At 44.9% G+C, this 26,637-nt stretch overlaps 1 protein-coding gene across 1 annotated transcript; it reads right to left on the bottom strand.

Moving 5' to 3' along the window:
* Window positions 1–14,033: 14,033 nt before the first annotated feature.
* On the bottom strand, window positions 14,034–24,491 carry LOC142072271 (olfactory receptor 5G9-like). Its single transcript, XM_075128964.1, has 2 exons — window positions 24,477–24,491; window positions 14,034–14,975 (listed from the first exon to the last, which is right to left on the bottom strand). The coding sequence occupies exons 1-2, from the start codon at window positions 24,489–24,491 to the stop codon at window positions 14,034–14,036; spliced, it is 957 nt and encodes a 318-aa protein (XP_074985065.1).
* Between the last annotated feature and the right edge of the window lie 2,146 nt (window positions 24,492–26,637).

The raw sequence follows: 26,637 nt of genomic DNA, 5'->3' as shown, positions 1-26,637 counted from the left end.
CTATAGAGATATGGGCATGTGAATGGTGTGGAAAACCTGCCCCTTCTCTGTAATGAAAGAAGTGAAGATAAACAGAGATCAGTTTCTTAATGAACTCCGGGAAGGGCTTAGTTCACAGAGCCAGATGTTCACAGCTGGTCATTCCAGGTGTTCGCTAAAATGCACATACTGTGCAAATATAATGACACTTCAGATTCATCATGTCCCACCCACAAACACTCCTGTTCACTCATCCAAAGAGAAAACGGTGACTTGTGATTCTGCTGTGAGAGAATCAGTCTGAAGGGATTATTCCATAGCTAAAGAAGGGGTGAGAGTGAAGGAGTGTCCATCTTTCCACCCTCTTTGGGCAAGGGGAGCTATGTGGCTTGGCAGGTCGGTTTGGCGTAAAGTTGCTTACCGTGCTTAGTAAGCTTTTTGGCATTTACTTGAGTCTGTATGAAAACCCAGAGACATAATGGAAAGCCCTGGCTTCAGTGACTAGGTAATTGCCTATTTTGTCCAACCAAGGACGTCGCTCCTTTAGCTGAAGGGATAGGAGTTGTTGCTGAGACATTAAGTGCTGGAGGCCTGGAATTGAATAGCTGCTGATCCCCATGGTGTCTGCGTGTGTGTGTGACTGTAATACAGGACAATAGCACGTACCTGCTGAGAAGAGAGAGAGAGAGATGTGGTGGCATTTCCCCATCCATAGAAACTACCAGTTTGGAACATTCGGGAAGTTTTATACTGAGATGTGTGATCTATGCCACATGATTCCTGAAGCAACTGGGAATACCTGAGCTCAGAGAGCCATAACACCTAATTAAAGCATTCAGTGAACCAAAGCCACCTTGGTGTAATTGGTGCCCTGGGGATTAATTTGTCCCACTCTTTCCTATTGTGTTATTAAATGATGCAATTTCTACTAGAGTTACAGAGTATGAGGTGAGGGGTATATTTCATCCTTCTGTTTTCAGTGCAAGCCACGTACTGTGTAGAGCTGATCCACAAAGGCGGTTTGTTTATTTTTTTTGTGTGGAAACCGAAATCTTTTTTGTTAGGAAATACCATAGGAGTGCATCCAATACCACACAGCACCAAACTCTTCCATGTTCCTGGCTCCCAGGCTGGACTATATCCCCCGTGATGCACGATGGTCTCTCCTCTTGCTGAACTGCCCTGGAACATCACCAGGGTCCCACAGCCATGGTTTAGGGAGGAGGGCAGTTTGGTATTTTGATGGAAAGCTTATAATTTCCAGGGAAAAGATAATTTCATGGAAAAAATAGTTGAAAGGAAAATCCAATTACCCATCAAAAGGCTTCTCAAGAAAAATTTTCAAGGAGCTTTCACAAGAAATTTCAAATCAAAGGAACAGAAAGTTAGATACAGGTGAAACATATTAATTATTTGCAGCTTTAGCTTATATCTGCTCAGTCATTCATGGTTTCAGAATCACATCATTGGCCTGGCCCCAATAGGTCGAATGTAAAACTTGTAAGAGTACTCCAGATTATCGAGCATTTACAGCATGCCAGTCACCATGGTATCCAATGTCCTTCCCTTGCTAGGTTACTCTACTAAAGGTAGGAAAAGTCGGTTCACTCATTTTTGCCTGATGGAGACCACAGGATGACCAGAGGAGCTCAGGAGGAGACCACAGCATGCTCTGGACTTCTGCAGGTCACAAACTATCCCTCTTGCATGCATATTATCTGCACACAGAGCTCAGCACTAACATGCTAAATAAATCTACCAGTCAACTCGAAATAGTCATGCTCTCACTGCAAATATTAATACATTTTGATAATGTATGTGAATTTATAATATTACACTGTATCGTGTTATTAAAAACATGTTGCAAACTGAGGTGGGCAAACTGGTTTGTCTTAAACAAGGAAATGTGCTCTGCTTAATTTTGTTTTGAAACAGTAACCAGTCAAGCAGGAAGGGAAACAAAGGTAGCCTAAAAAGGTGAGGAAAAAGCATCAGGGAACATCCTTCAACATAGAGTTCTGTCTTCCTGTAACCAGGTGGAAATGTTTCTTAAAGAGGGATAGGATGATGAAAAGAAGAGGCAGACATCCCAAGGTCTCGCTCTCTCTCGCTCTCTTTCGCTCTCTCTCTCTCTGCCCATTGATTTACTGCATCTGAAGGGACAAAGGAAGCAGTCTTTGGACTGGGGGAGGGGTCCTGACATGAAATTTGCTCAATAAGACTGCTGAAAGCATATGGTGAGGAAACTTTTGCTTTGAATTTCACATCTTTTCTTCACTTAGGCACAAGTTGCCTTTCTAGCTTTATTTTTCTTGTAACCAAGTCTGACTTCAATGCCTCCTTATTTGCACTCAGTTAAAATCTCTCTTTGTGGTCAATAAACTTTCTTTTGTTCTTTTATGTAGTCCAGTGCGTTTAAATAGACGTGTCTGAGAAGCTAACTTGCAGGCTTGTTAGTGCTATTAAAGACATAATGGACAATGTAGCTTGTATTGTCCAGGAGAGGACTGGGCAGCACAGGATGTACATTTCTGGAGGGAAATCGAAGGCTGGGGAGTGTGTTGGGGTCACCCTGCAGTATAACCAAGGGAGGTGAGAGTCTGAATGTAACCCAACTATTCCAGGCCAGGCTGCAGTTACACACACACGCTCAGGGTGTGATTTGCCTGCTAGATGGTTGTTTGTGAGTGGCCTCGGTGGAAGCCACTTCAGCAAGGCATTGCAAGGTTGTGACACAGCTGCTGATTAGTCTGGATTGGACCCTGGTATGTCACAGCCACCAACCTAGAAAATATCCCAGGAACACCAAAGGTGTGGTGCTGACAGCAGTGTTCGATTGACATAAAAGGGTGAAGTCGCCACAGGGATGGGCCCATGCACTGATCCGTGGCTACAGATGCACAAGGACATTGCTGTCATCTCCTCCCCACAAGGAGATGCCTGGCAGGCCCAGTGATGACTCTTCCCTTCTTCCCTATGTTAGCAGAAATGATCCATTCCGGGTCTTCAGGGTTGGCTGGTATTATTAGTGCTCCATGGCATATTGGTGCCCCCTTTTACTAAGTGGTGCCAACCTGTGAGGCATTGCAGGGTCGATTGTATTAGGAGGAAAAATTGATGTTCCAAGTCAGGTATATTCTTTGGTATAATCCTTGGAGGAGGGATTACAAAGAATGTACGCAAAGTCCTGCTTCCCTGAACACCTGTCGAAAAAACCTGCAGCCAACAATCTCTGTATTCAGAAACTCCTAACTCTGTCACTCCAGGTCTGTGCCCAGGAAACACATTGACCCTACTTCCTCTAAGACTCATGCTCATAACTCCTCCTCCTGGCTTTCTGCCTCCTGTGACCCAGAGGTGCCTAGGGCACTCCCCACTGAAAATGCCAAGGTCAGGGCAGGCTGCAAAAAGGAGGATATTCCCCAAACTGGTGGTTAACAATGAAGATCTCTGTAGCAGCTCTGCAGAAGCTGCTGAAAAATATTTCCGAGCAGGCCAGCTCTGTCCCAGTTACTCTTTTCTTAATTTTAATTATTTCCTATAATTTATAGTCAGTGAAACAGAGTTTAGGAATAAAACTGCAAAGCAACATGTCTGGCGGGGGACAGGATAGGACAAGAACGGATGGACTTCAATTGCAGAAAGGGTGGTTTAGGTTGGACATTAGGTAAAACATCCCAACAGTGAGAGTGGCTATGCACTGGATTAACTAGTCTAGGAAGGTTGTGGAATCTCCACCATTGGAGATTTTTAAGAGTACGTCAGACAAGTACCTGCCAGGGATGGTCTAGGTAATACTTAGCCTTGCCATGAGTGCAGGGGAGTGGGCTAGATGACCTCTCAAGGTCCCTTCGAGTGGTATGATTCTATGATCTTACAAGGAGCAATGCACTGGGTGGAGGGGGGACACCAGCCTTAGCCGTGGGCAAGGCAAGGGACACGCACCTGCCTCCACCTGATGTCAGATCCACAGTACCCCCCAAAACATGCACACAGATACTACCCACTGCACACCAAGCACACACACACACACATAATGCCCACTAAATACACACACACAGCGCCAAAGACACACAACACACACAGTGCCCACTTCATACAACACACACAGTGCCAACTGCACACCAAACACACACACACAGGCTGACACTGAGCTCAGTCAGAATGCAGAATAATCTCTACTGGGAAGCTGGGACACCTGCAATATTTCCAACGAGCCTGAACAAAAGAACTTAAGGGGATTTTGTTGCCCTGGCAGGAAGATAGGACTGGAATTCCCAACCGGTCTTTAAATAAATTTAAATACCTTTAAATAAATGGATGAGTCAACTAGAAATGCTCTCACTGCAAACAGGAATATAATATTTGCTGATACTGGAAAGGAGAGTAAAAGGCATTCACTCCGGCTTCTACAATTTCTCTGGAATCTCCACTTTTAATTTGAATAATATTTCACACACACAAAACAGTAAAAATAAGTAATAAAGCGACACAGACAGCAAAACAAAGCCACAAACAAACAAGTGACAACACTGAAAATGCGAAGGGAAGGAAAACATCAAGTGGTTGGTGATGGGTATTTTAAATGAGTGTTTAGGACCCACACTGTGGAAGGGCAACAGAGCTCTGTAGAAACAGGTGAAGTTCTCCTGCTTTCACATTGTGTGTGTCACCAACTCAAGAACTTGGAGTAGACTGACTCATTATGTTTTTACATGTGCTGCAGGACATCAACACATGGCTTTGGAGTTTGCAGAGAGATCCCCACTTCGAAGAGCTTGCAAATAAAGTCTTTATCCTACAAAACACCTAGCAGCATCCTCACCAACCCTAGTGCTGCTTGCTACTTATGAGTCAATGGGAGTACTCTGAAGAGACAAAACTATCCCAGATAGCAAAGATCTGGCCTTAATGGTTTCCTATACCTCTCCCCAAACACATGCTAGAACTTAATGGAAATCACTTGTCTAGACAAGTGATTTCCATTATGTTTTAGCCTTTGTTTAGGGAGAGTGGGGTCTCTCCTGCATCGCAGCAGCCACTGAGCTGGGGCTGGGAAGGAGGGCCATCTCTCCCCGGCACCCGCTGCCTTGGAGCTGGAGAGAGTCGCGTCTCTTTCCAGCCAGTGCAGCCCTGCACGTCCCAATTTCCCCTCACTCCCCATCTCACTCCACTGCTCCCTCACCTACTCCCTATTCCTCCCAAGGCCACCACCCATCTTACACGTGCATCCTCTCCAGGGTCCAGGCACCTAATTAGGCGCATTGCCCTTCACTGCCTCGGGCGTGGTCACCCAGGCACACATCTGAAAGGGAACTGTGGAAATGACCCTTCTGAATCGAATCACTATTATAAAAATGGCGTGTTGGACAATGGTGGTGCAGGTTTTGACAGATGAGAGGAAGAGCTTGATTTTTATGGTTTCACATGCAAAGAGTAACCATCACCTTTCTAGGCAAATGCCTTTTATTTCAAAGGAAAAGAGCAATTCAAGAATGACAAATAGTAAAGTCCCCGTGAAAGAGGGGGCAATTTAATTTCTGTGCCCTTCCATGCTGGGATCTCTTCAATGCATGGCCAGGGATTTCATCTTGTGAAATGACCCACTTGTAACACTAACAGCTCCTATGCATTGCAAATATCCATTCTCTTCCTACAGGCCTCAGGACTTGGTTGCTTCTGAAATCGAGATGAGCCCTTCCTGCACAATCTCCTGCATGGAGATGTTCCTAGTGGCAGCCTCTTGTCCCTGCCCAGCAACCTGGTGAAGCTAGGGAAGAGAGAATGTGCATCCTCCCCTGCCTTATAGTGACATCACATGGGCATCATTGGACCTTCTACATTCCTCAACTTGTGCCTCCTGAGGATGCTCAGGGCCTGTCTGCACTGTGCCTAGGTCTGCTGGATATGGATAGACTTGCTTAAAGAGGTAACCATAACATGGACACTACCCATGAGACCACATCCCCTGCTGCTGTCAATGGATGCCTCTCCCTGGGAATCATTGGGCCAGATTTGCAGATGGTGTAAATCACCATTGCGCTGTGGTTTTTTGGAGGTGGGAGGGATGGGAGTGAAGAGTTTCATGGCGATAGAATAAATTGACATTCCCACAGACTTTAAAGGGTGTTACTGTGCAATCTAGGGGTTGTTCCCATGGAATTTGTTCTGATTGTGCTGCTGATTACATAGGGCTATGGATGTGGCTACACCTGTTTGGTATGCTTCACAGACAGGAGTCCTATCACATTCTATGTTTCATATGTTCGAATAGCTGACTTTTTTGTCTTGTATTTGGGAGAGTGTAACTTGTGGTGGGGGTGGAATTGTTCGTGTGGATTTTTTTTTCTTTTGTTGGCTTTTTAAAGTATGCCTTATAATGTATCATTTGAAAACTCATAATTTGCTGATCAGTATTGTCCTGATAAAATACATGTGGCAACATTGTATGTGAAGTTATAAGATTACATTGTATGGTGTTTTCTGAAAACATCCACTCAGTGTGCAGCGGTAGTCAAAGAAGTGAACAAACTGTTGGGAATCATTCTGAAAGGGATAGATAATAAGGCAGAAACTATAATATTGCCTGTATATAATATCTTGAATACTGCCACATCTTGAATACTGCATGCAGATGTGGTCACCCCATCTCTAAAGAGATGAATTGGAAAAGGTTCAGAAAAGGGCAACAAAAATGATTAGGGCTATGGAACGGCTTCTGTATGAGGAGAGATGAATAAGACTGGGACTTTCTAGCTTGGAAAATAGATGACTAAGGGGGGGATATGATAGAGGTCTCCCAAATCATGACTGGTGGAGAGAAAGTAGATAAGGAAGTGTTATTTACTCCTTCTCATAACACAAGAACTAAGGGCCACAAAATGAAATGAATAGGCAGTAGGTTTAAAGCAAACACAAAGAAGTATTTTTTCACACAATGCACAGCCAACCTGAGAAATCCTTGCCAGAGAATATTGTGAAGGCTAAGACTATAACAGGGTTCAAAAAAGAACTCGATACATTCATGGAGGATAGGTCCATCAATGGCTATTAGCCAGGCTGGGCAGGGATGGTGTCCCTAGCCTCTCTTTGCCAGAAGCTGGGAATGAGCGACAGGGGATGGATCACTCAATGATTCCCTGTTCTGTTCATTCCCTCTGGGGCACCTGGCATTGGCCACTCTCAGAAGACAGGACACTGGTCTAGATGGACCTTTGCTCCAACTCAGTATGGCCATTCTTATGTTCTTAAGTTCTTATTAATACATTTCATACTGAGTTGGGCAAACAGGTCTATCTTTAACAAAGAAATGTGTGCTCTGCTTCATTTTATATTTAAGCAGTAAACAGAGTTATCAAGCAGGAATTGATATTAAGCAGGAAATGCTGTCTCTGGTGATTCAGAATGCAAAGAGGCAAATATGTTTTATATGCAATGAGAGATTATTTTATTACACACAAATCCATTCATTCTTAAATAGATGTGATAGATATATCAATAGACAGATGTCAGCAGCAAATCAGCAAAGTGAAAATAACACTACTAATATTGTTCCTTTCGATAGATAGATAGATAGATAGATAGATAGATAGATAGATAGAGGGGGTTTCTTGGGATAGATAGATAGATAGATAGATAGATAGATAGATAGATAGATAGATAGAGGGGGTTTCTTGGGATAGATAGTGTCATAAATATAAAGGGAAGGGTAAACCCCTTTGAAATCCCTCCTGGCCAGGGGAAAGCTCCTCTCACCTGTAAAGGGTGAAAAAGCTAAAGGTAACCTCGCTGGCACCTGACCAAAATGACCAATGAGGAGACAAGATACTTTCAAAAGCTGGGAGGAGGGAGAGAAACAAAGGGTCTGTGTCTGTCTGTATGCTGCTTCTTGCCAGGGACAGAACAGGAATGGAGTCTTAGAACTTTTAGTAAGTAATCTAGCTAGGTATGTGTTAGATTATGATTTCTTTAAATGGCTGAGAAAAGCATTGTGCTGAATAGAATAACTATTTCTGTCTGTGTATCTTTTTTGTAACTTAACGTTTTGCCTAGAGGGGTTCTCTATGTTTTGGAATCTAATTACCCTGTAAGATATCTACCATCCTGATTTTACAGGGGGGATTTCTTTATTTCTATTTATTTCTATTTTTTATTAAAAGTCTTCTTGTAAAAAACTGAATGCTTTTTCATTGTTCTCAGATCCAAGGGTTTGGGTCTGTGGTCACCTATGCAAATTGGTGAGGCTTTTTATCCAACATTTCCCAGGAGAGGGGGGGTGCAAGTGTTGGGAGGATTGTTCATTGTTCTTAAGATCCAAGGGTCTGGGTCTGTAGTCACCTAGACAAATTGGTGAGGCTTTTTACCAAACCTTGTCCAGGAAGTGGGGTGCAAGGTTTTGGGAAGTATTTTGGGGGGAAAGACGCGTCCAAACAGCTCTTCCCCAGTAACCAGTATTAGTTTGGTGGTGGTAGCGGCCATTCCAAGGATAACGGGTGTAATATTTTGTACCTTGGGGAAGTTTTGACCTAAGCTGGTAAAGATAAGCTTAGGAGGTTTTTCATGCAGGTCCCCACATCTGTACCCTAGAGTTCAGAGTGGGGAGGAACCTTGACAGATAGATAGATAGATAGATAGATAGATAGATAGATAGAGGGGGTGTCTGGGGATAGATAGATAGATAGATAGATGATACTTCACTCCAGGGTTCACAGATAATTCCACTATCTATCTATCTACCTACTTTTACTGCAGGTGTCAGCAAACACCAGATCACTTTATGAGTTCTTTAACATTGTGCATCTTCGTATTAAAGGGCAAAGGGAGTGGACAGTCCAAACACTCAGCATTGTTGATCTTAGCCTCAGTAAGCAAAGGGCCTTGAAGTTGAAAGGCTCCGTAACCCGTTCTACTCATAATCAGGGACATGCACAGGCATTTAAATGTAACTATTTTGGGGGGGACACTTTAAATACTGACCCCCCACTCCCGCATTCCTCCAGGCCCTGCTGCCTCCCCCACCCCTTTAGCTCCCATTGCCTCCCTGGGGTCCCCACCCATCCTCCCAGCATCCCGCTGCCTCCACCCCCCATTGTCCCGGGCTCCGGACACTTACTGGTGGCTGCGGACGAGAAAGGGACAGGGCTCCCTGGGTCCCCCCTAGCAGAACTCTGCCGCCAGCCCGGCTTCCCTGTTCTGAGTGCCATCTAGTGGGGCTCAGCGGGAGTGCGAGCTGGAGTGCCATTCCCAGGCACATCTCCAGCCATGGTCAGCCCGACTTCCACCCTGGCAGAAAGGGGGGAAGAGCGGGTGGAGGGAATCTAGGGGCAGGGGCCAGTGTAGAAGCTGCAGGCAGTGGCAGAGATTCTGGGGGGGGCCGTGCCCCTGCTTGTCCCACATTGTGCACGCCCCTGCTCATCATCATCACTTGACACCATGACCGAGACACAAAATTTATCTAGAAGAGGGTGAAACTTTCCACGCATAGTTTTAGCCATGGTTTTTTTGGCCAGGAATCGGGTACCATGTCGGACGAGGAGATGGTAAAGTGGTCAGGAGTGACTCTTGAAAATGGGAGGGGGCACCGACAGGAAACTCTGGGGGCTTGTGTGGGCCGCTGTGAAAAAAGGGCACCTGACCCAGTTTGTCCCTCCCACACATTGCCGCTGAAAGTCGTGGTATTGAAATGATTCAATCAACCCAAAATGAATATTTCTTTGGCTGACGCTTTGAATTCAAAAATATTTTTGGTGGTTTTCCAGTTTGGGTGAAGCAGAATTTTTTTTTTTCAGCAAACTGAAAAATTAGTTCCGGGTCCAGAGCTATCCAGGTCCCATTCACCATGCCCTGAGCTATAACGTTCCCTGAATCCCTGCTCTTCAGAGTCTAGAATATTTTCCAGGAGACCTAAAAGCAAGAACTCACAGTAAACATGGTGATGGGGTGTAAATATGTTGTGTGGGGTATGACTTTTTTCCTGTTTATTTCACTTTTACAAAAAATGCCATCCCGCCTCCTCACCCCCAGATGCCATTTTGCTATTCAGTTCACTGTCCTAGAGGTTTTGGAGGGGTAGCCGGGTTAGTCTGTATCAGTAAAAACAACTAGTCCTTGTGGCACCTTCGAGACTAACAAATTTATTTGGGCATAAGATTTTGTGGGCTATAACCCACTTCATCAGATGCATGGAGTGGAAAATACAGTAGGCAGGTATAAATATACAACACATGAAAAGATGGGAGTTGCCTTACCAAGTGCGGTGGTCAGTGCCAACGAGGCCAATTCAATTAGGGTGGATGTGGCCCATTCCCAATAGTTATTTACAAGTTGACAAGAAGGGGTGAATATCAACAGAGGGAAAATTACTTTTTGTGGTGCTAACGAGGCCAATTCAATCAAGGTGGATGTGGCCCAGCCCCAGCAGTTGACAAGAAGCTGTGAGTATCAACAGAGGGAAAATTATGTTTTGTAGTGACCCAGCCACTCCCAGTCTTTATTCAGGCCTAATTTGATGGTGTCAACTTCGCAAATTAATTCCAGTTCTGCAGTTTCTCGCTGAAGTCTGTTTTTGACGATTTTTTCTTGAAGAATGGCCACTTTTAAGTCTGTTATTGAGTGTCCAGGGAGATTGAAGTGCTCTCCTACTGGTTTTTGAATGTTACAATTCTTGATGTCTGATTTGTGTCCATTTGTTCTTTTGCATAGAGACTGTCCGGTTTGGCCAATGTACATGGCAGAGAGGCATTGCTGGCAGTGTCCACAAACAGTGCACTTTATAATGAAACTTTACATTTGTTCTTCCGTGTGTTGTTGTTCTCTTAACCTAAAAGAAAGGCCATTCTGACTGAAAGCCTCTTTCCATGCTTGGTGCATGGACAACAAGCCAGGTGACAATCTCTACAACTGATTTGGACCGCACAGAACACATGAAGGACAGCAGAGAACCAGCACGGTGTGTGAACTTCCCTTTGGTTCAGCCACAGAAATCCTGCACTCCACACTCGCCACTGTCTAATGAAACCAACTCCATGTCAAAGGAGAGGGAGATGGATTAGGTGTCCTATTTCTCTCCCAACACAGACAATTGCGTACTTGCAAAGCACATCACATATATTTGTATATTTATACTTGTAACCCTAACAACCCCTCAGTGCCCACTGGCAAAGAGTCCCATGTCATGTTAAGCAACTCCTCTCAGCCCTGACAAACTCACTACACCTAACGCGTTGATGTGATGGTATTTCTCTATAAAGAACATCGGGTAAGGAATCAAATGAAAACTGGTATCATACCGGTCTTCATACTCATTGTGTGATGTAACAATTAGAAAGCTATGGATATGTACTAACAATATGCTCAAATGATGAAACCAGGCAGCGCTGGTAAACAAGTTTCTCCAAGACAAAGAAATATCAGTTTGCCTTGTGACCCTGACAGACCACATGCCAGCTCATGCTAAAGCTGAAGGAAGACAACTACAAAGCTGGAAACAGTCTGGCTCCCCTATGTGTTTGTATTGTTAAAATAGGCATGAGAATTATAGGACTGTGTTTAGAGTTTAGAGGTTATGAAATGCTTGTAAGTTTCTGCCAGCATTCATCTCACTTATAGTGCCTCTATCCCACGTCTGTTATTAGGTTATATTTAAGTGCTTGTAACAGGAAATCACCAGACAGGAGAAAAGCATGAACAAGTGTGAGATACCAGTTTCTAACATGCATCAGAGGGGTAGCCGTGTTAGTCTGTATTCACAAGAACAACAAAGAGTCCGGTAGCACCTTAAAGACTAACAGATTTATTAGGTTTCAGAGTAGCAGCCGTGTTAGTCTGTATCCACACAAAGAAAAGGAGGACTTGTGGCACCTTAGAGACTAATACATTTGTTAGTCTCTAAGGTGCCACAAGTCCTCCTTTTCTTTTTTGCAGATTTATTAGGGTAAGCTTATGCCTTAATAAATCTGTTAGTCTTTAAGGTACCACCAGACTCCAAGTTTCTAACAGGAGATGTTATCTTCTGTCCAACAAAGGAGACCCATCAACACCCGCAAACCACCGTGGAACATCAGAGCACAACAGACTTCATTGACGGCTCCCTCCCGCCCCCAGAAGAGGAGATGTGCAAGTGATTTGCTCCCAACAGCTCCACTTGCAACTTGAAGCAGAATAATCATTAAAAATAAATCAATAAAAAACCCCTAAAAATGAAGAACTGTCTTTTCTTCTGCTTGGACTCTGAGGGGCAAAGATTACAAAGCATAAGATTTAGCCTGGTTTCGCCCTGAAAGATACATGCAGCTTGCTTATTACAGACGCTTCTAGTACCTTTTGAAACCTGATTAACTCATCTGGGTGTGTGTTTACCAGATGTAATCTTGTAAAGAACTCTCATTTCTTTTTTCCTAGTTCATAAATCTTTAGATAGTTTCTTATAGGACTAACTACAAGTGTCTTCAGTGTGAGATCGAAGGTGCAATTGACCTGGGCTAAGCCAGTGCTCTTTTAGGACTAAGAGAAATATTAAGATTGCTGAGATCTTCAGTGTAAGAAACCATCAATCACAGAGGTAACCTTACATTGGTGGCAAGATAGATAAAGTACCCGAAGAGACTGTCTGTGATTCCATGTTAAGGCTGTTGTAATGACCATGGAGTTTACACTTGCAAATTGGTCAGTGAAATCTAAGGCTAGATCTCACAACCAATTTGGGGTTTGTGCCCTGGTTGTTAACAGGCTGCCCTTGGGATGGTATTTACACTTTTGAGCCATTGCCAGCCATCTTGACATATCGGTCTGCCTAGCTCTCCAAAGTAAATGGAACAGGGTAGGCCAGAGACAATGGGAATTATATTTGCATTTGAAGTCAACCGGAAAAGCCCATTAACAAAAGGGTGAGAAAACCGGCTAGACAGCAAGGCATCCACACACCAGCAAGGCAGAGGACCTCTGAAGGTACAAGAATACATTTCAAAGGTATACGGGACTATAAGAAGAAGAGGAAAAGACATTTTGTGCTTCATCACTGAGGGGGACAAAGAGGTCCATGAACAGCAGATCCCCAGCCGTGTGGGTTGGTACTGCTGAGGAGGTGCCTTTAAGTGAGAAACAGTCTCAGGGCAGGTCTACGCTCCGGGGAAAAGTCAAGCTTAACTACACAATTTGAGTTATGTTAGCAGCGTAACTCAAGTTGAAGTAGTTTAGATCTACTTACCACAGGGTCCACACCAGGCTGGGTCGAAGGGAGAAACTCCCCCGTCAACTCCCCTTACTCTTCTCGTTCTGATGGAGTACCAGAGTCTACGGGAGTGCGTTTGGTGTGGATCGATCGCTGCAGCATCGACCCACCTAGTAGTGGAGATAAGCCCTCAGATAAGGATTGCAGCCTGTTGAGTTTTAGTCAGGAGAAAATGCATTGCACTTTTTCTTTCATTTGGAACCATTTTCTGTTTCTATTATCTTTGCTTAAACCTCTGCTCATTTTTAGTAAAGGTATTCTTGGTTTGACTCTCAGTTCATCTCAGTGTAATATATTAAAGCGCGAATCCTCAGCTGATCTAGCAGGCTGGGGTGTATACTATCTCTCTGAAGACAGTGGACTCAATCATTTCAGTGACAGCCCAGGGATAGGGGCTGGATACTGCCAGGAAACATGTTTCAAGGAGCTTTCAGGGTTGGAGTGCAACTGAGGTGACCTGCAAGGCAAAGTAAAGGCTGGCTGAGCTTTGGAGGAGAATGGTTGGAGGGCGGGGATGGAGGAGGGTCAACAAGCTGGCTAATCTGAGAGCTGACAAAAATAATTTAGCCCCTGCAAGTCGCTTGCTCACTGATACATGAGAGAGACAGGGTGACTCACAATCCTGAATTCCCCCAGAAAGCGTCACAACCTTCTTGAACCTTTCTGGGGCTGCCAGACATTGTTGGAACACAGTAAAAGAAAAAAAAACAATCCAAATAAAGCTCAGTGATAACCTGCATGATGAGGAATGAGATTGCAGTGGAGCGGGAACTGAGTTCTCCTGCTTCCACCTCCCAATCAGTAATGCAGTATGGAGTAAACAGGCTCAAGAGAAAGTGAGCAATTTGTGCATCACTTTCCAGTGGGCATCTTTCACCTCCTTGTTCCTCAGGCTGTAGATCAAGGGGTTCAGCATGGGGATCACCGCCGTGTAGAACACAGAGGCTATTTTGTCAGTGTCCAGGGAGTAACTGGTGGAGGGTCGGAAATACATGAAGAGGAGGGAGCCATGGAACATGGCCACGGCCGTCAGGTGGGAGGTGCAGGTGGAGAAGGCTTTGCGCCTGCCCTCGGCGGAGCGGATCCGCAGGATGGTGATGATGATATATGCGTAGGAGAGGAGAATGATCACAATGCTGCTCACGACCACGCAGCCAGTCGAGGCAAACATCACAATCTCATTGACGCGTGTGTCGGAACAGGAGAGCGACAATACCGGCAGAATATCACAGAAGAAATGATTGATGGCATTGGAGCTGCAGAATGATAAACGAAAAGTAAAAACGGTGTGTACCACTGAGTCCAGCAAGCCCACGGCATACACCCCAGCCACCAGCTGATGACAGAGCCATCGGGACATGGTGACTGTATAGAGCAGCGGGTTACAGATGGCCACATAACGGTCGTATGCCATCACAGCCAGCAGGAGGCAATCTACATGACCAAAAGTACCAAAGAAATACATTTGCACAGCGCAGGCATTGTACGAAATCCTTTTACTCTCAGCTAAGAAGTTCAGCAGCATCCTAGGGGAAATTATGGAGGAATAGCAGAGATCAGAGAAAGACAAATGACCGAGGAAAAAGTACATGGGGGTGTGGAGACGGGAGTCAATCTTGATTAACACGATCATCCCCAGATTCCCTACCAAGGTGACAATGTAGATCACTAGGAACAATACAAAGAGAGGGACCTGAAGCTCCGGACGATCTGTCAGTCCTGAGAGAACAAACTCGGTCACCATTGAGTGATTTCCCTTTTCCATCTCCTCCCAACCAAGACCAGGGAGCTGCAGTGACGTGGGCAGGCAGGTGGCTCAGGAATTCTATCCCCTCCCTAGAAGGAGAGGAAGGGAAGAAATTATGGAGGTTAGTTTCTTAGGGGACTCCCCTGCTGAATCAAGAAAAGGCCTTAGTCCACAGAGCTAGAGGGTCAGAGCCGATCATTCCAGTTATCTGAAAAAATGGACACACAGCAGAAATGTAAGAACCAGTGGGTTAACTATGCCCCACACATGGGCATGGCTGTTCCTACACACAGCAGCAAACAGTGACTTCTGACTATTGCACTGAAATAGTCGGGCTGTAAACAAGGGGTGAGAGTTTGTGCCAAGCTGCGCTCTTCCCAATTCATACAAGGTGGGCTCTGCCATTTCAGTTCTGGGTTACTTAGTGTGATCATTAAGCCTGTTCAGAAAATGAAAATGGTTTGCATTACTTGGTATGAAATCTCAGAGTCATAACATAATGCACACACCACACCACCCCCGCCCCCGGCACCTGTAAACTGCTGCTTTCTCCAAAAGATGAGGGTTTTTTCCTTTAGCACAAGGCATGGAACGTGATGCTTTGGCTTCCAAAGATCTTGCTTCAATCCCGGGTGATGACCACAGTGTCTGAATTGGTATGTAAGCATGATTCAGTCCAAATGCATGGACCTGCAGAAGACAGAGAGATATATCTTTGCTTCCCCCATCAAGAGAAGCTGCTACTCGGGAGAATTCAGAAGGTTTTACACTGTTCTTGGTGACCTGGGGGACATGATCCCTGAAGCAATCAGGTTCACCAAGACGCACAACACACCATTAAAACGCACTGGGTCGGCCAAAGTAACTCGTACACTGGGGTTTAATCTGTTGCAATCTTTGCTCCTTTTGTTATTAAACGGTCCCATGTCTGCACAGTTACCCAGGGCAGAGCTAGGGGTATGTTTCATTCTGCTGCTTTCACTGTGCGCTGGGAGACAAGTGGCATGGGTGTGATGAATATCCTGGGCGTGGGGAGGAAAGGAGATTGAGGGAGAAAATGGGATGTCAATGGAGTTACACCAGTGGAAGATGTCCGGGTCTCCAAATCCCTTCTTGTCCTACAAAATGATGTTGTCATCCTTCTTCCAACCCCATGACTCTAATTACAGCAAACACACCCGGGAATCGGTCTGCTATCCCACGCTGACCCCACGCGCCCTGATGAATAATAATATTAACCAGCAACAGCTCCTTTATTCTTATTTTTTATTCTCCCTTCTCTCCCCTCCCTTTCACATCTCCCCGTCTCTTTCACCTAAGTCTTTCCATGCCGACTTTCTCCTCGCATGATTTCCATTCTCCCTGCCCCCTCTCTCAGGGCTAGATTGTCAGAGTCCTTCCTCAGCAAGGGAAAATAAGGCCTCTCCCCTCGCCCCTTGCTCAATGATGCTCAAATCATGGATTCTGGCCATAATGGAGATGGCAGGGGCTGCTCACCCAATAGACCCCTCTGGAAGCAAGCGGGTGGGGGAGATGACAAGGAGTGGGAGGAACCTCCCCCACTAAGCATGACAGAAACTGTGATTGTTTCTGGTCTCCTTGGGTGGTGTAGCTACCCACTGACCCATTCTCGGGGCAAATTGTAAGGTTAAAATCTAGAATTGCATCTCCTTCCATTCATCCCCTTTCCCATCTTCCTACTCCTCTCTCTTTCTCTAACTTGTCCATCTTCAGTGTTCTCCTCTCAGCTCCTTCACCCTTCCCCCCCTCCTCCTCTGCCTCTGGTTCTCAGCCACTCCGACCTCCTCCTGTAGCTCTTGCTCATCAGTGTCAGTGCCCTTTGGCATAGGGAATCTCTCTTGTCCAATAACATAAGTGCATAGAATCATAGAAGATTAGGGTTGGAAGAGACCTCAGAAGGTCATCCAGTCCAATCCCCTGCTCAAAGCAGGACCAACCCCAACTAAATCATCCCATCCCAGTCAGGGCTTTGTCAAGCTGGGCCTTAAAAACCTCTAAGGATGGAGATTCCACCACCTCCCTAGGGAACCCATTTCAGTGCTTCCCCACCCTCCTAATCAAATAGACTTTCCTAACATCCAGCCTAGACCTCCCCCACTGCAACTTGCAACCATTGCTTCTTGTTCTGTTATCTGCCACCACTGAGAACAGCCAAGCTCCATCCTCTTTGGAACCCCCTTCAGGTAATTGAAGGCTGCTATCAAATCCCCGCTCATTCTTCTGTTCTGCAGACTAAATAACCCCAGTTCTCTCAGCCTCTCCTCGTAAGTCAAGAGCTTTAGTCTTGTGACAAGACTCAGTTACAACACCATCAGCTCAAGAGCATGGCAAAGTTGAATTCTCTTCCTGCAGAGCGCACAACTTGCTTATTTCTGTAGTACAGATGGGCCTTTACTGAACAATCACTCCCATGGAGAATGTCCTTGCAGCAGCCCCCTGTCCCTGGTCAAGCTAAGGAAGACAGAATGTGCATTCTTGATTTAGTTGGTGTTGGTCCCGCTTTGAGTAGGGGATTGGACTAGATGACCTCCTGAGGTTTCTTCCAACCTTAATATTCTATGATTCTAGGATGATCCCCTGCCTTCTAGTGATGTCACACAGGAGGGCAAGGCTCTGTCAGAACCTAGATTCATAGATTTTCAGGCCAGATGGGACCTTTGTCATCATCTAGTCTGACTACCTGTACAACATAGGCCAGAGAACTGCCCCCAAATCATTCCGAGAGCTGATTTTTTTTAGAAAAACCACCAAGCTTGATTTAAAAATCGTCCATGAAGGAGAATCCACCGTGACCCTTGGTAAATTGTTCCAGTGTTTAATTACCTTCACTCTTAAAATGGGTGCCTTATTTTCAGTCTGAATTTGCTAATGGTGCAGCATGTCTTCAGAGAAGTCCTGTTATGGTGAATGAATGTCTCATGGTGGAAAGAGAAATAAGTCCCTCAACCACTTATGAATGTGAGATGTGGGGTGAGGGTGGAATTGGGGAAAGCTCTGTCTCTTGTACTCTCAGAAGGACAGACACCCTCCTTTCCACTGTGGGATGTTACCTTGCACTTCATATGATTTTCCAGGATGATCCAAATCCTTCCCCCCTTTCCGCCCCCCATGCACCAGGCTGGTAGCACGAAGGGGGCACAAAGCCAACCCCGTCACCAAGTTGAGAAGTCCCCTGCCATGGGTGAGTTGCTGGGTAACATAAAGTAGGGGTAGCCATATCTGCACCATTAGCTCTAGCCGGTTGCCAGTTTAGGGGTGGGGCCAGAGAAAAGGGGGTGTGGACAGAGTGGCCTTGTGCTCTGTTGAGCTTTGCCCAGCACACTACAGCCTCATCCCAAAACAATAGTATTTAAATACACAAACCAACCAGTCCTCATGGGATGATATTCATTATTCTGGCAAAGAGCAAGAATTCTATTCCGTTTTACATCTTTCCCTCTAGGTGGCGATAGCACCACTAGGGATCCCCAGCTGTTGAGGGGCTGTCAATCCACTGTGACTCAGTGCAGCTCCGAGGCTGCCCTAAGTTGTCATGGGAGGGCTGAACTGAGCCATAGGCCGGCCCCAGGATTGGAGGCCACCAAGGTGCCCGGCTAAAGCCCTATTAATTTAGCAGATGTAAGAAAAAATAGCATTAAACAATGGCCCTGCCTGATACCAGTCAGCTCTGTGTTCTTGGGGAACCGGGGTGCAGTATCCAGCCTGTCTGACTCATGAAGGACACTCCCTCCCACCAGCCTCTGCTTGAACCAAAACCGATCAGAAGAAAGACTTACAGAAAGCAATACAAGACAGTGGGAGACACACCTAAACCCCTCCTGACAAGGGGGAAAGGATTAAGGCAACTCCCCTAGCCTCATCTGCATCAAAGATGGGACAGGGAGGCATCTCCATTAGCACACGGAATGCAGAACAGAGATTCCAAGGCAAGAACCGCACTGAGCTCTGGGACCAGAACAGCAGGAAGCAATGCATCATGGGGGAATCTCTGCTCCAGGTGTTAATCAACTTAGGCCTGAACACACCCAGCTTAGCAGTTCTCACACCAGTTCTAGTTATGAATCTTTGATTGATATCCAAAATACTAGAGCTGCCTAATTGCATTGTGAACTCCCTGAAGGACCGCCCATAGCCAGGAATGATCACTACCTATTGTCTAGCCTAAAGAAAACCCTGGAGTCATCAGCATGAGCTTCAAATTAAGCATGTCTGCTTGCAGCATTGGGTCCTTAGCGAGCTACAATGGGGAGTAAGTAGAAAATCACCAGCCAGTCATAAAACCATCTACGAGCAGTGGATGTAAGTGATGAATCAATGCCACCAAAGAATTGCAGCTCTTTGCTAGGCTGGACTAGGGGGCTTGCTATGTGGAAGCCTGCCACAGAGCACAGTGGTAAAAAGCGCATCCAGGTCCAGCTAGCTGATTGGGACCTCACTCACAATGGTGACACAGGAAGAAGAACATGAGAGTGGAGGGAGAGGTCCATCTTGACAGGTGTTTGTCTAACCTCTTATTGCATCCCTTGTTACTCCTTTGACTTCACAGGAGTTGCTCCTGACCTAGAGCAGGATAAGGGATATCCAAATGAGGCTGTACAGTGGGGTCTGCCTGAGAAAGCTTGACTCGTGGATCTTATCTGCACTTGGAAATTTACTACCTGCCAGATGCAATGCACGCTCTAATGAGACTGGGCACATCTACACTGCTGCTGCAAATCAAGTCTGAGATGCCCAAGGGTTTCCACTGCATTTTCTGTAATTAAACACTCTGGTAACGATTTTCAAATTAGATCATTTGGATGTCTCCCTTTTGGGGTATGGAACATGAGATGCCCTCACAGTGCCTGGGAGAGTGGTCAAGCATGTTCTGAAAACCAGCCCTTTTATCACAGAATCATAGAATCATAGAATATCAGGGTTGGAAGGGACCTCAGCAGGTCATGTAGTCCAACCCCCTGCTCAAAGCAGGACCGATCCCCAATTAAATCATCCAGCCAGGGCTTTCTCAAGCCTGACCTTAAAAACTTCGAAGGAAGGAGATTCCACCACCTCCCTAGGTAACGCATTCCAGTGCTTCACCACCCTCCTAGTGAAAAAGTTTTTCCTAATATCCAACCTAAATCTCCCCCACTGCAACTTGAGACCATTACTCCTTCTTCTGTCATCTGCTACCACTGAGAAGAGTCTAGAACCATCCTCTTTGGAACCCCCTTTCAGGGAGTTGAAAGCAGCTATCAAATCCCCCCTCATTCTTCTCTTCTGCAGACTAAACATCCCCAGTTCCCTCAGCCTCTCCTCATAACTCATGTGTTCCAGTCCCCTAATCATTTTTGTTACCCTCTGCTGGACTCTTTCCAGTTTTTCCACATCCTTCTTGTAGTGTGGGGCCCAAAACTGGACACAGTACTGCAGATGAGGCCTCACCAATGTCGAATAGAGGGGAACAATCACGTCCCTCGATCTGCTGGCAATGCCCCTACTTATACATCCCAAAATGCTATTGGCCTTCTTAGCAACAAGGGCACACTGTTGACTCATATCCAGCTTCTCGTCCACTGTAACCTCTGCGTCCTTTTCTGCAGAACTGCTACTGAGCTTTTCAGTCCCTAGTCTGTAGTGGTGGATTGGATTCTTCCGTCCTAAGTGCAGGACTCTGCATTTGTCCTTGTTGAACCTCATCAGATTTCTTTTGGCCCAATCCTCCAATTTGTCTAGATCCCTCTGGATCCTATCCCTACCCTCCAGCGTATCTCCCTCTCCTCCCAGTTTAGTGTCATCTGCAAACTTGCTGAGGGTGCAATCCACACCATTCTCCAGATCTTTTATGAAGATATTGAACAAAACCGGCCCCAGGACCGACCCTTGGGGCACTCCACTTGATACCGGCTGCCAACTAGACATGGAGCCATTGATCACTACCCGTTGAGCCTGACAATCTTGCCAGCTTTCTATCCACCTTATAGTCCATTCATCCAGCCCATACTTCTTGAACTTGCTGGCAAGAATACTGTGGGAGACCGTGTCAAAAGCTTTGCTAAAGTCTAGGAACAACATGTCCACTGCTTTCCCTTCATCCACAGAGCCAGTTATCTCGTCATAGAAGGCAATTAGATTAGTCAGGCATGACTTGCCCTTGGTGAATCCATGCTGACTGTTCCTGATCTCTTTCCTCTCCTCTAAGTGCTTCAGAATTGATTCCTTGAGGACCTGCTCCATGATTTTTCCAGGGACTGAGGTGGGGCTGACTGGCCTGTAGTTCCCAGGATCCTCCTCAATCTGTCTCAAGCTGAGCATCCCAACAATTTAAGGCACTCGGCACCCTTACCATCTTGGTCTCCATGCTGGGCAGTGTATGGCGTGATTTCAGATCGGCTGCAATCCCCCCTAGGAATAACAAGGTCTATAGCAATACTGCAAAGTATTAGCAGGGTAGAACGTGCTATCGCCACCTAATGTGAAAAATGTAAAACTGAACATAATTCTTGCTGTATTATCCTGTTTGGGTGGGGTTTGTTTGCTTGCCTGCAGAAGTACTGTTGTTCTGGTATGAGCTTTCATGCAAACACATAAGACTGTGCCGCACATCCAGCAAAGGAAATGGCCTTGTTCTCTCTTAAGAAGCTGAGCAACATCTTGGAATGATGGCGGAAGAGTAGCAGAGGTCACAGAAGGACAAGTGACTGAGGAAGAAGCACATGGGTGTGTGAAGCTGGGGCTCGATCTTGTTTTTCACCCCACTTTTTACCCCACTTTCATGGGAAAAAACCCCACTTCTTCAGATGCATAAGAAGTGGGATTTTTTACCCACAAAAGCGTATGCCCAAATAAATCTGCGAGTCTTTAAGGTGCCACCAGACTCCCCCTTAGTTAAAATGAAACAACAAGTCCGAAAAACAGATATTGTGTCTGCTTTAGAGGCTACATTATAGGGATGTCACACCTAACTTAAGACCCTTTGAACATTTTTTGTTGTACAATTTTCCCTGGATTTCTTTAATGTGGCAATAGTAGGAGGGTGTTGGCCAGACATGGAGGACAGAGTTGTTCCCTGACTTCTTCTAGGTGTCTGAAGATATGGATGGATCAGGGTTGTTAGTGACGTGGGAAATTGAAAGAACAGAGTGAGGGGCAGAAGAGGGGCTAATTGTCTGTATTGGGGAGCCCGTCTCTGCCCTTCGTTTCTCCATCACAACCCAAATTTCTGGAGCACAGGAGCCGGTGTACCTCTCCATCTACTTTGTGTTTCTTGCTCATTGACTGGGAGGTCTCTGGCCCCACCCTTCATTCCTGCTCCCATTTCCCTGAGGCCAGAAAGAAATGGCTGAGGCATTGCTTTAGCACAGCTCCAAATCTCTGTTCATGGCTTGGTTGGGAGAGTATGATCTAGGCTACATCATGACCCTTATAGTTCTTCTGGTGAGGTCTCTATTGTTAGAGAGACATAAAGACTTGACCTAAATTGGTACTAATCACGGAGGTCCTGTCTAAAATGATTCTTCAAAGGCCAATATCCATTGTGCGTGAACAGCCATTAGTTGTCTTCAGTTAAGACCTGACCCAGTGTCCAACAAAATCAATGGAAAATCACCTTGTGGATTTCAGTGTTTTTGTGTTAATCCTTGGTATACAGGACTGAACCTTTGGATTTCTGCTCCAGATGATATTGTGACAACTGTGACACAGGGCCAGGCCTGTGACAAAACCGGGGCAATGAGATTTCACCCAGTATTAGTTCTCAAAGATACCCTGGCTGCACTAGATGATTAGAGTTGGGAGGAAATGCCTGGTGACATGGCCACTGCTGCTTACATTCCAGGATGCCGCTTGTATTCCACCCCATGTTCAGTGTGGGACCCCCACTGGTGTGGAAGAGGAACCCAGAAACTTTGGGAAGTCTAGCACTACCAGTGGTGCTGTGTTCCTAGGGTGAAAGCCAGTGAAAGGTTCCCACTGATTTCACTGGGACCTGGATCAAAGGCCACAGAGATTTCGCAAGTGGCTGCCCTTTGTTCACCTGTGCAAGATCTGCATTGGGAGTGGGGATAAACACCCACACCCTCACTTACCGGCCGATGGAACCAGTCCTGCACTGATCCATAGTGAGAGACCTGTGATGTTAGCCAGCTGTAATGACACAAAACCAAGACTCTGACACTTCTCTCAGAGCGGGCACACGGCAAAGCGAAACTATTCCTTTAAAACAGTATTCACTGGGAATTAGACTCCGTTTTTGCTTAACAAATCATTTCTCAAATGAACCTCATCTCCTTTGAATGAATTTGGTATTTCTAAGTATTTGGACAGTAGTTGGGCCTAATGATGTTAATGTATTGTTTGTTCACAAGCTGCTCATCTTGACTATTTAGACTTTCCTATTTGTTCTTTTGTGAGACAAGACACCCAAGCCATATAATATACTTCCTACTCCCCGCTTGAAGGGATGACATTTTTCACCTGGAGAATAATGAAAGGGGGGAAAGTGCTCATTCTGGGACCAATTTTCAGAAGAATTTGCAATAATATCTGTGAAAAGTTTGGGGTTTACAAACACTTTCATGAACACACCAGTGTTGAAACCACACAAAACAAACAACAGAACTCAATAGATCAGAGTGACCCAAAGTTCTTGCTTTGGTTGTAGATATATTCATCAATCCATTTTTTATTTTTGCTTTGTTTTAACTATTAGACCAGGCATGGGAACTGGGCTAATGTGAGTGAAGCAAACCAGTGTCTGTAATTCTTTTGTTCCAAGTTTACTTCAGCGTCTGGAGATTCCCCTAATTGTTATTGTGCATGGCATATTCTCACCTTGTAGCTAAGTAATTAAGTCTGTGTAACAGTAAAATTTAGTTTTCAGCTTGCGTCATTACAGAACTTTTCTTTTTCCCCAAAGAAGTTTTAATTATGCCCACTGGACCTACGCTAAGTATCTCCGGATGTTACCATGGCATCCCTGTGTTGGTGTTTATCTGGGATAAGAACAAGATTATAAAAAAAAAAAAAAAAAGTTATCATCAGACCCGAGTCCTACTTCAAAAGTTACTAAGTTACCTACAATCAAAGGAAATTCTTAAAGGAACCTGCAACCTCCAGGATTTTAAAGCTCTGCTGGATTGTAAAAATAAAAGATGGAGGTTCCATCTTTTGCCATGATTTGTTCTGACAATGCTGGAACACAGCTGCACTTGACTAGGAATCAAGCATTTGGCCCATTGTTCCATAAGTGCTCTGTCTGGTTTTGGTATATTTTAGCAAGGCCACAGAGTACATAACATGCTCATGTGCATCCAAAAGGTTGACAGTGGGGCTGGTAGGAAAATTGTTCTTAAAAGTTTCCAGTCCCACAATGTCATATCAATTTAAATGATTTTTTTTCATGAAATAATATCTCTTTCAGTGAAAATTCCCATGAAAAGAAATCAGAACATTTAATTTCAGAAAAAAATGACAACTTTTTGTTTTGAAATGTTTTCTACTTTATTTTCATTTTTATGATACTTTTATTATTTTCATCGTAGCGGTGCATAATTGTCAGGGTATGTCATAATGGGACAGCTCATGTTAGATTATAATAATATTCTGTTTGTGTCCATCTGAGTGTTCCTTCCTCAGTGGAGTACTTTACATTTGTCTTTATTGAATTTCATCCTATTTACTTCAGATAACTTCTCCAGTTTGTCCAGATCATTTTGTATTATAATCCTATCCTTCAAAGCACTTGCAGGCCCTCCCAGTTAGGTATCATCCACAAACTTAATAAGTGTACTCTCTATGCCATGATCTAAATCGTTGATGAAGACATTGAAAAGAACCGGTCCCACAACTGATCCCTGCGGAACCTCACTTGTTATGCACGTCCAGCATGACTATGAACCATGGATAACTACTCTCTGGGAGCGGTTTCCCAACCAGTTATGCACCCACTTTAGAGTAGCTCCATCTAGGTTGTATTTCCCTAGTTTCTTGATGAGAAGGTCATGTGAGATTGTATCAAAAGCCTTACTAAAGTCTAGATATACCACATATACCTCATTCCCCCTATCCACAAGGCTTCTTGCCCTGTCAAAGAAAGCTATCAGGTTGGTTTGACATGATTTTTTCTTCACAAATCCATGCTGACTATCACTTATCACCTTATTACCTTCTAGATGTTTGCAAATTGATTCCTTAATTATTTGCTCCATTATCTTACCTGGTACACAAGTTAAGCTGTCTGGTCTTTAATTGCCTGGGTTGCCTTTATTTGCCTTTTTTATAGATAGGCACTCTATGTGCTCTCTTCCAGTCTCCTGGAATCTCCCCTGTCTTCCATGACTTTTCAAAGATAATAGCTAATGGCTCAGATATCTCCTCAGCCAGTTCCTTGAGTATTCTAGGATGCATTTCATAAGGCCCTGGTGACCTGAAGACATCTAACTTGTCCAAGTAACTTTTAACTTGTTCTTTCCCTATTTTAGCATCTGAGCCTACCCCATTTTCACTGGCATTCTCTACAGCAACCTTCTTGGTGAAAATTGAAACAAAGAAGTCATTTAGCACCTCTGCCATTTCCACATTTTCTGTTATTGTGTTCCCCTCTTCATTTAGTAATGGACCTACCCTGTCCTTGGTCTTCCTCTTGCTTCTAATGTATTTGTAGAATGTTTTCTTGTTAGCCTTTATGTCTCTAACTCGTTTGATCTCATGTTGTGCCTTAGCCTTTCTAATTTTGCCCCTACGTACACGTTTTATTTGTTTATATTCATCCTTTCTAATTTGACCTTGTTTCCACTTTTTTGTAGGACTCCTTTTTGATTTTTAGATCATTAGAGATCTCCTGGTTAAGCCATGGTGGTTTCTTGCCGTACTTCCTGTCTTTCCTATGCAGTGGATAGTTTGCTCTTGTGCCCTTAATAATGTCTCTCTGAAAGACTGTCAACTGTCTTCTATTGTTTTTCCCCTTAGACTTGCTTCCCATGAGATCTTACCTACCAACTCCCTGAGTTTGCTCAAGTCTGCCTTCTTGAAATCCACTGTCTTTATTTTGCTGTTTTTCCTCCCACCATTCCTTAGAATCATGAACTCTATCATTTCATAGAATCATCGAATATCGGGGTTGGAAGGGACCACAGGAGGTCATCTAGTCCAACCCCCTGCTCAAAGCAGGACCAAGCCCCAATTTTTGCCCCAGATCCTGAAATGGCCCCCTCAAGGATTGAACTCACAATCCTGGGTTTAGCAGCCCAATGCTCAAACCACTGAGCTATCCCTCCCCCCCAAGCTGCCTTCCACTTCCACTGCCTTCCACTTTCAAATTCTCAACCACTTCCTCCTTGTTTGTCAAAATCAAGTCTAGAACAGCCTCTCCCCTAGTAGCTTTCTTCACCTTCTGGAACAAAAATTTGTCTCCAATTCAGTCCAAGAACTTGTTGGATAATTTGTGCCCTGCTGTGTTATTTTCCCAACAGATGTCTGGGTAGTTGAAATCCCCCATTACCACCAAGTCCTGGGCTTTGGATGTTTTTGTTAGTTGTTTGAAAAACTCCTCATCCACCTCTTCTTCATGATTAGGTGGTCTGTAGTAGACCCCTACTATGACATCACCTTTATTTTGTACCCCTTTTATCCTTCCCCAGAGAATTTCAACAAGTCTGTCTCATATTCCATCTCAACCTCAGAC

Source organism: Caretta caretta, chromosome 6, assembly GCF_965140235.1.
Source record: "Caretta caretta isolate rCarCar2 chromosome 6, rCarCar1.hap1, whole genome shotgun sequence".
Classification (NCBI taxonomy): Eukaryota; Metazoa; Chordata; order Testudines; family Cheloniidae; genus Caretta; species Caretta caretta.
Note: the sequence above shows the minus strand (reverse complement) of the source record. Positions and strands in the feature narration are given on the sequence as shown.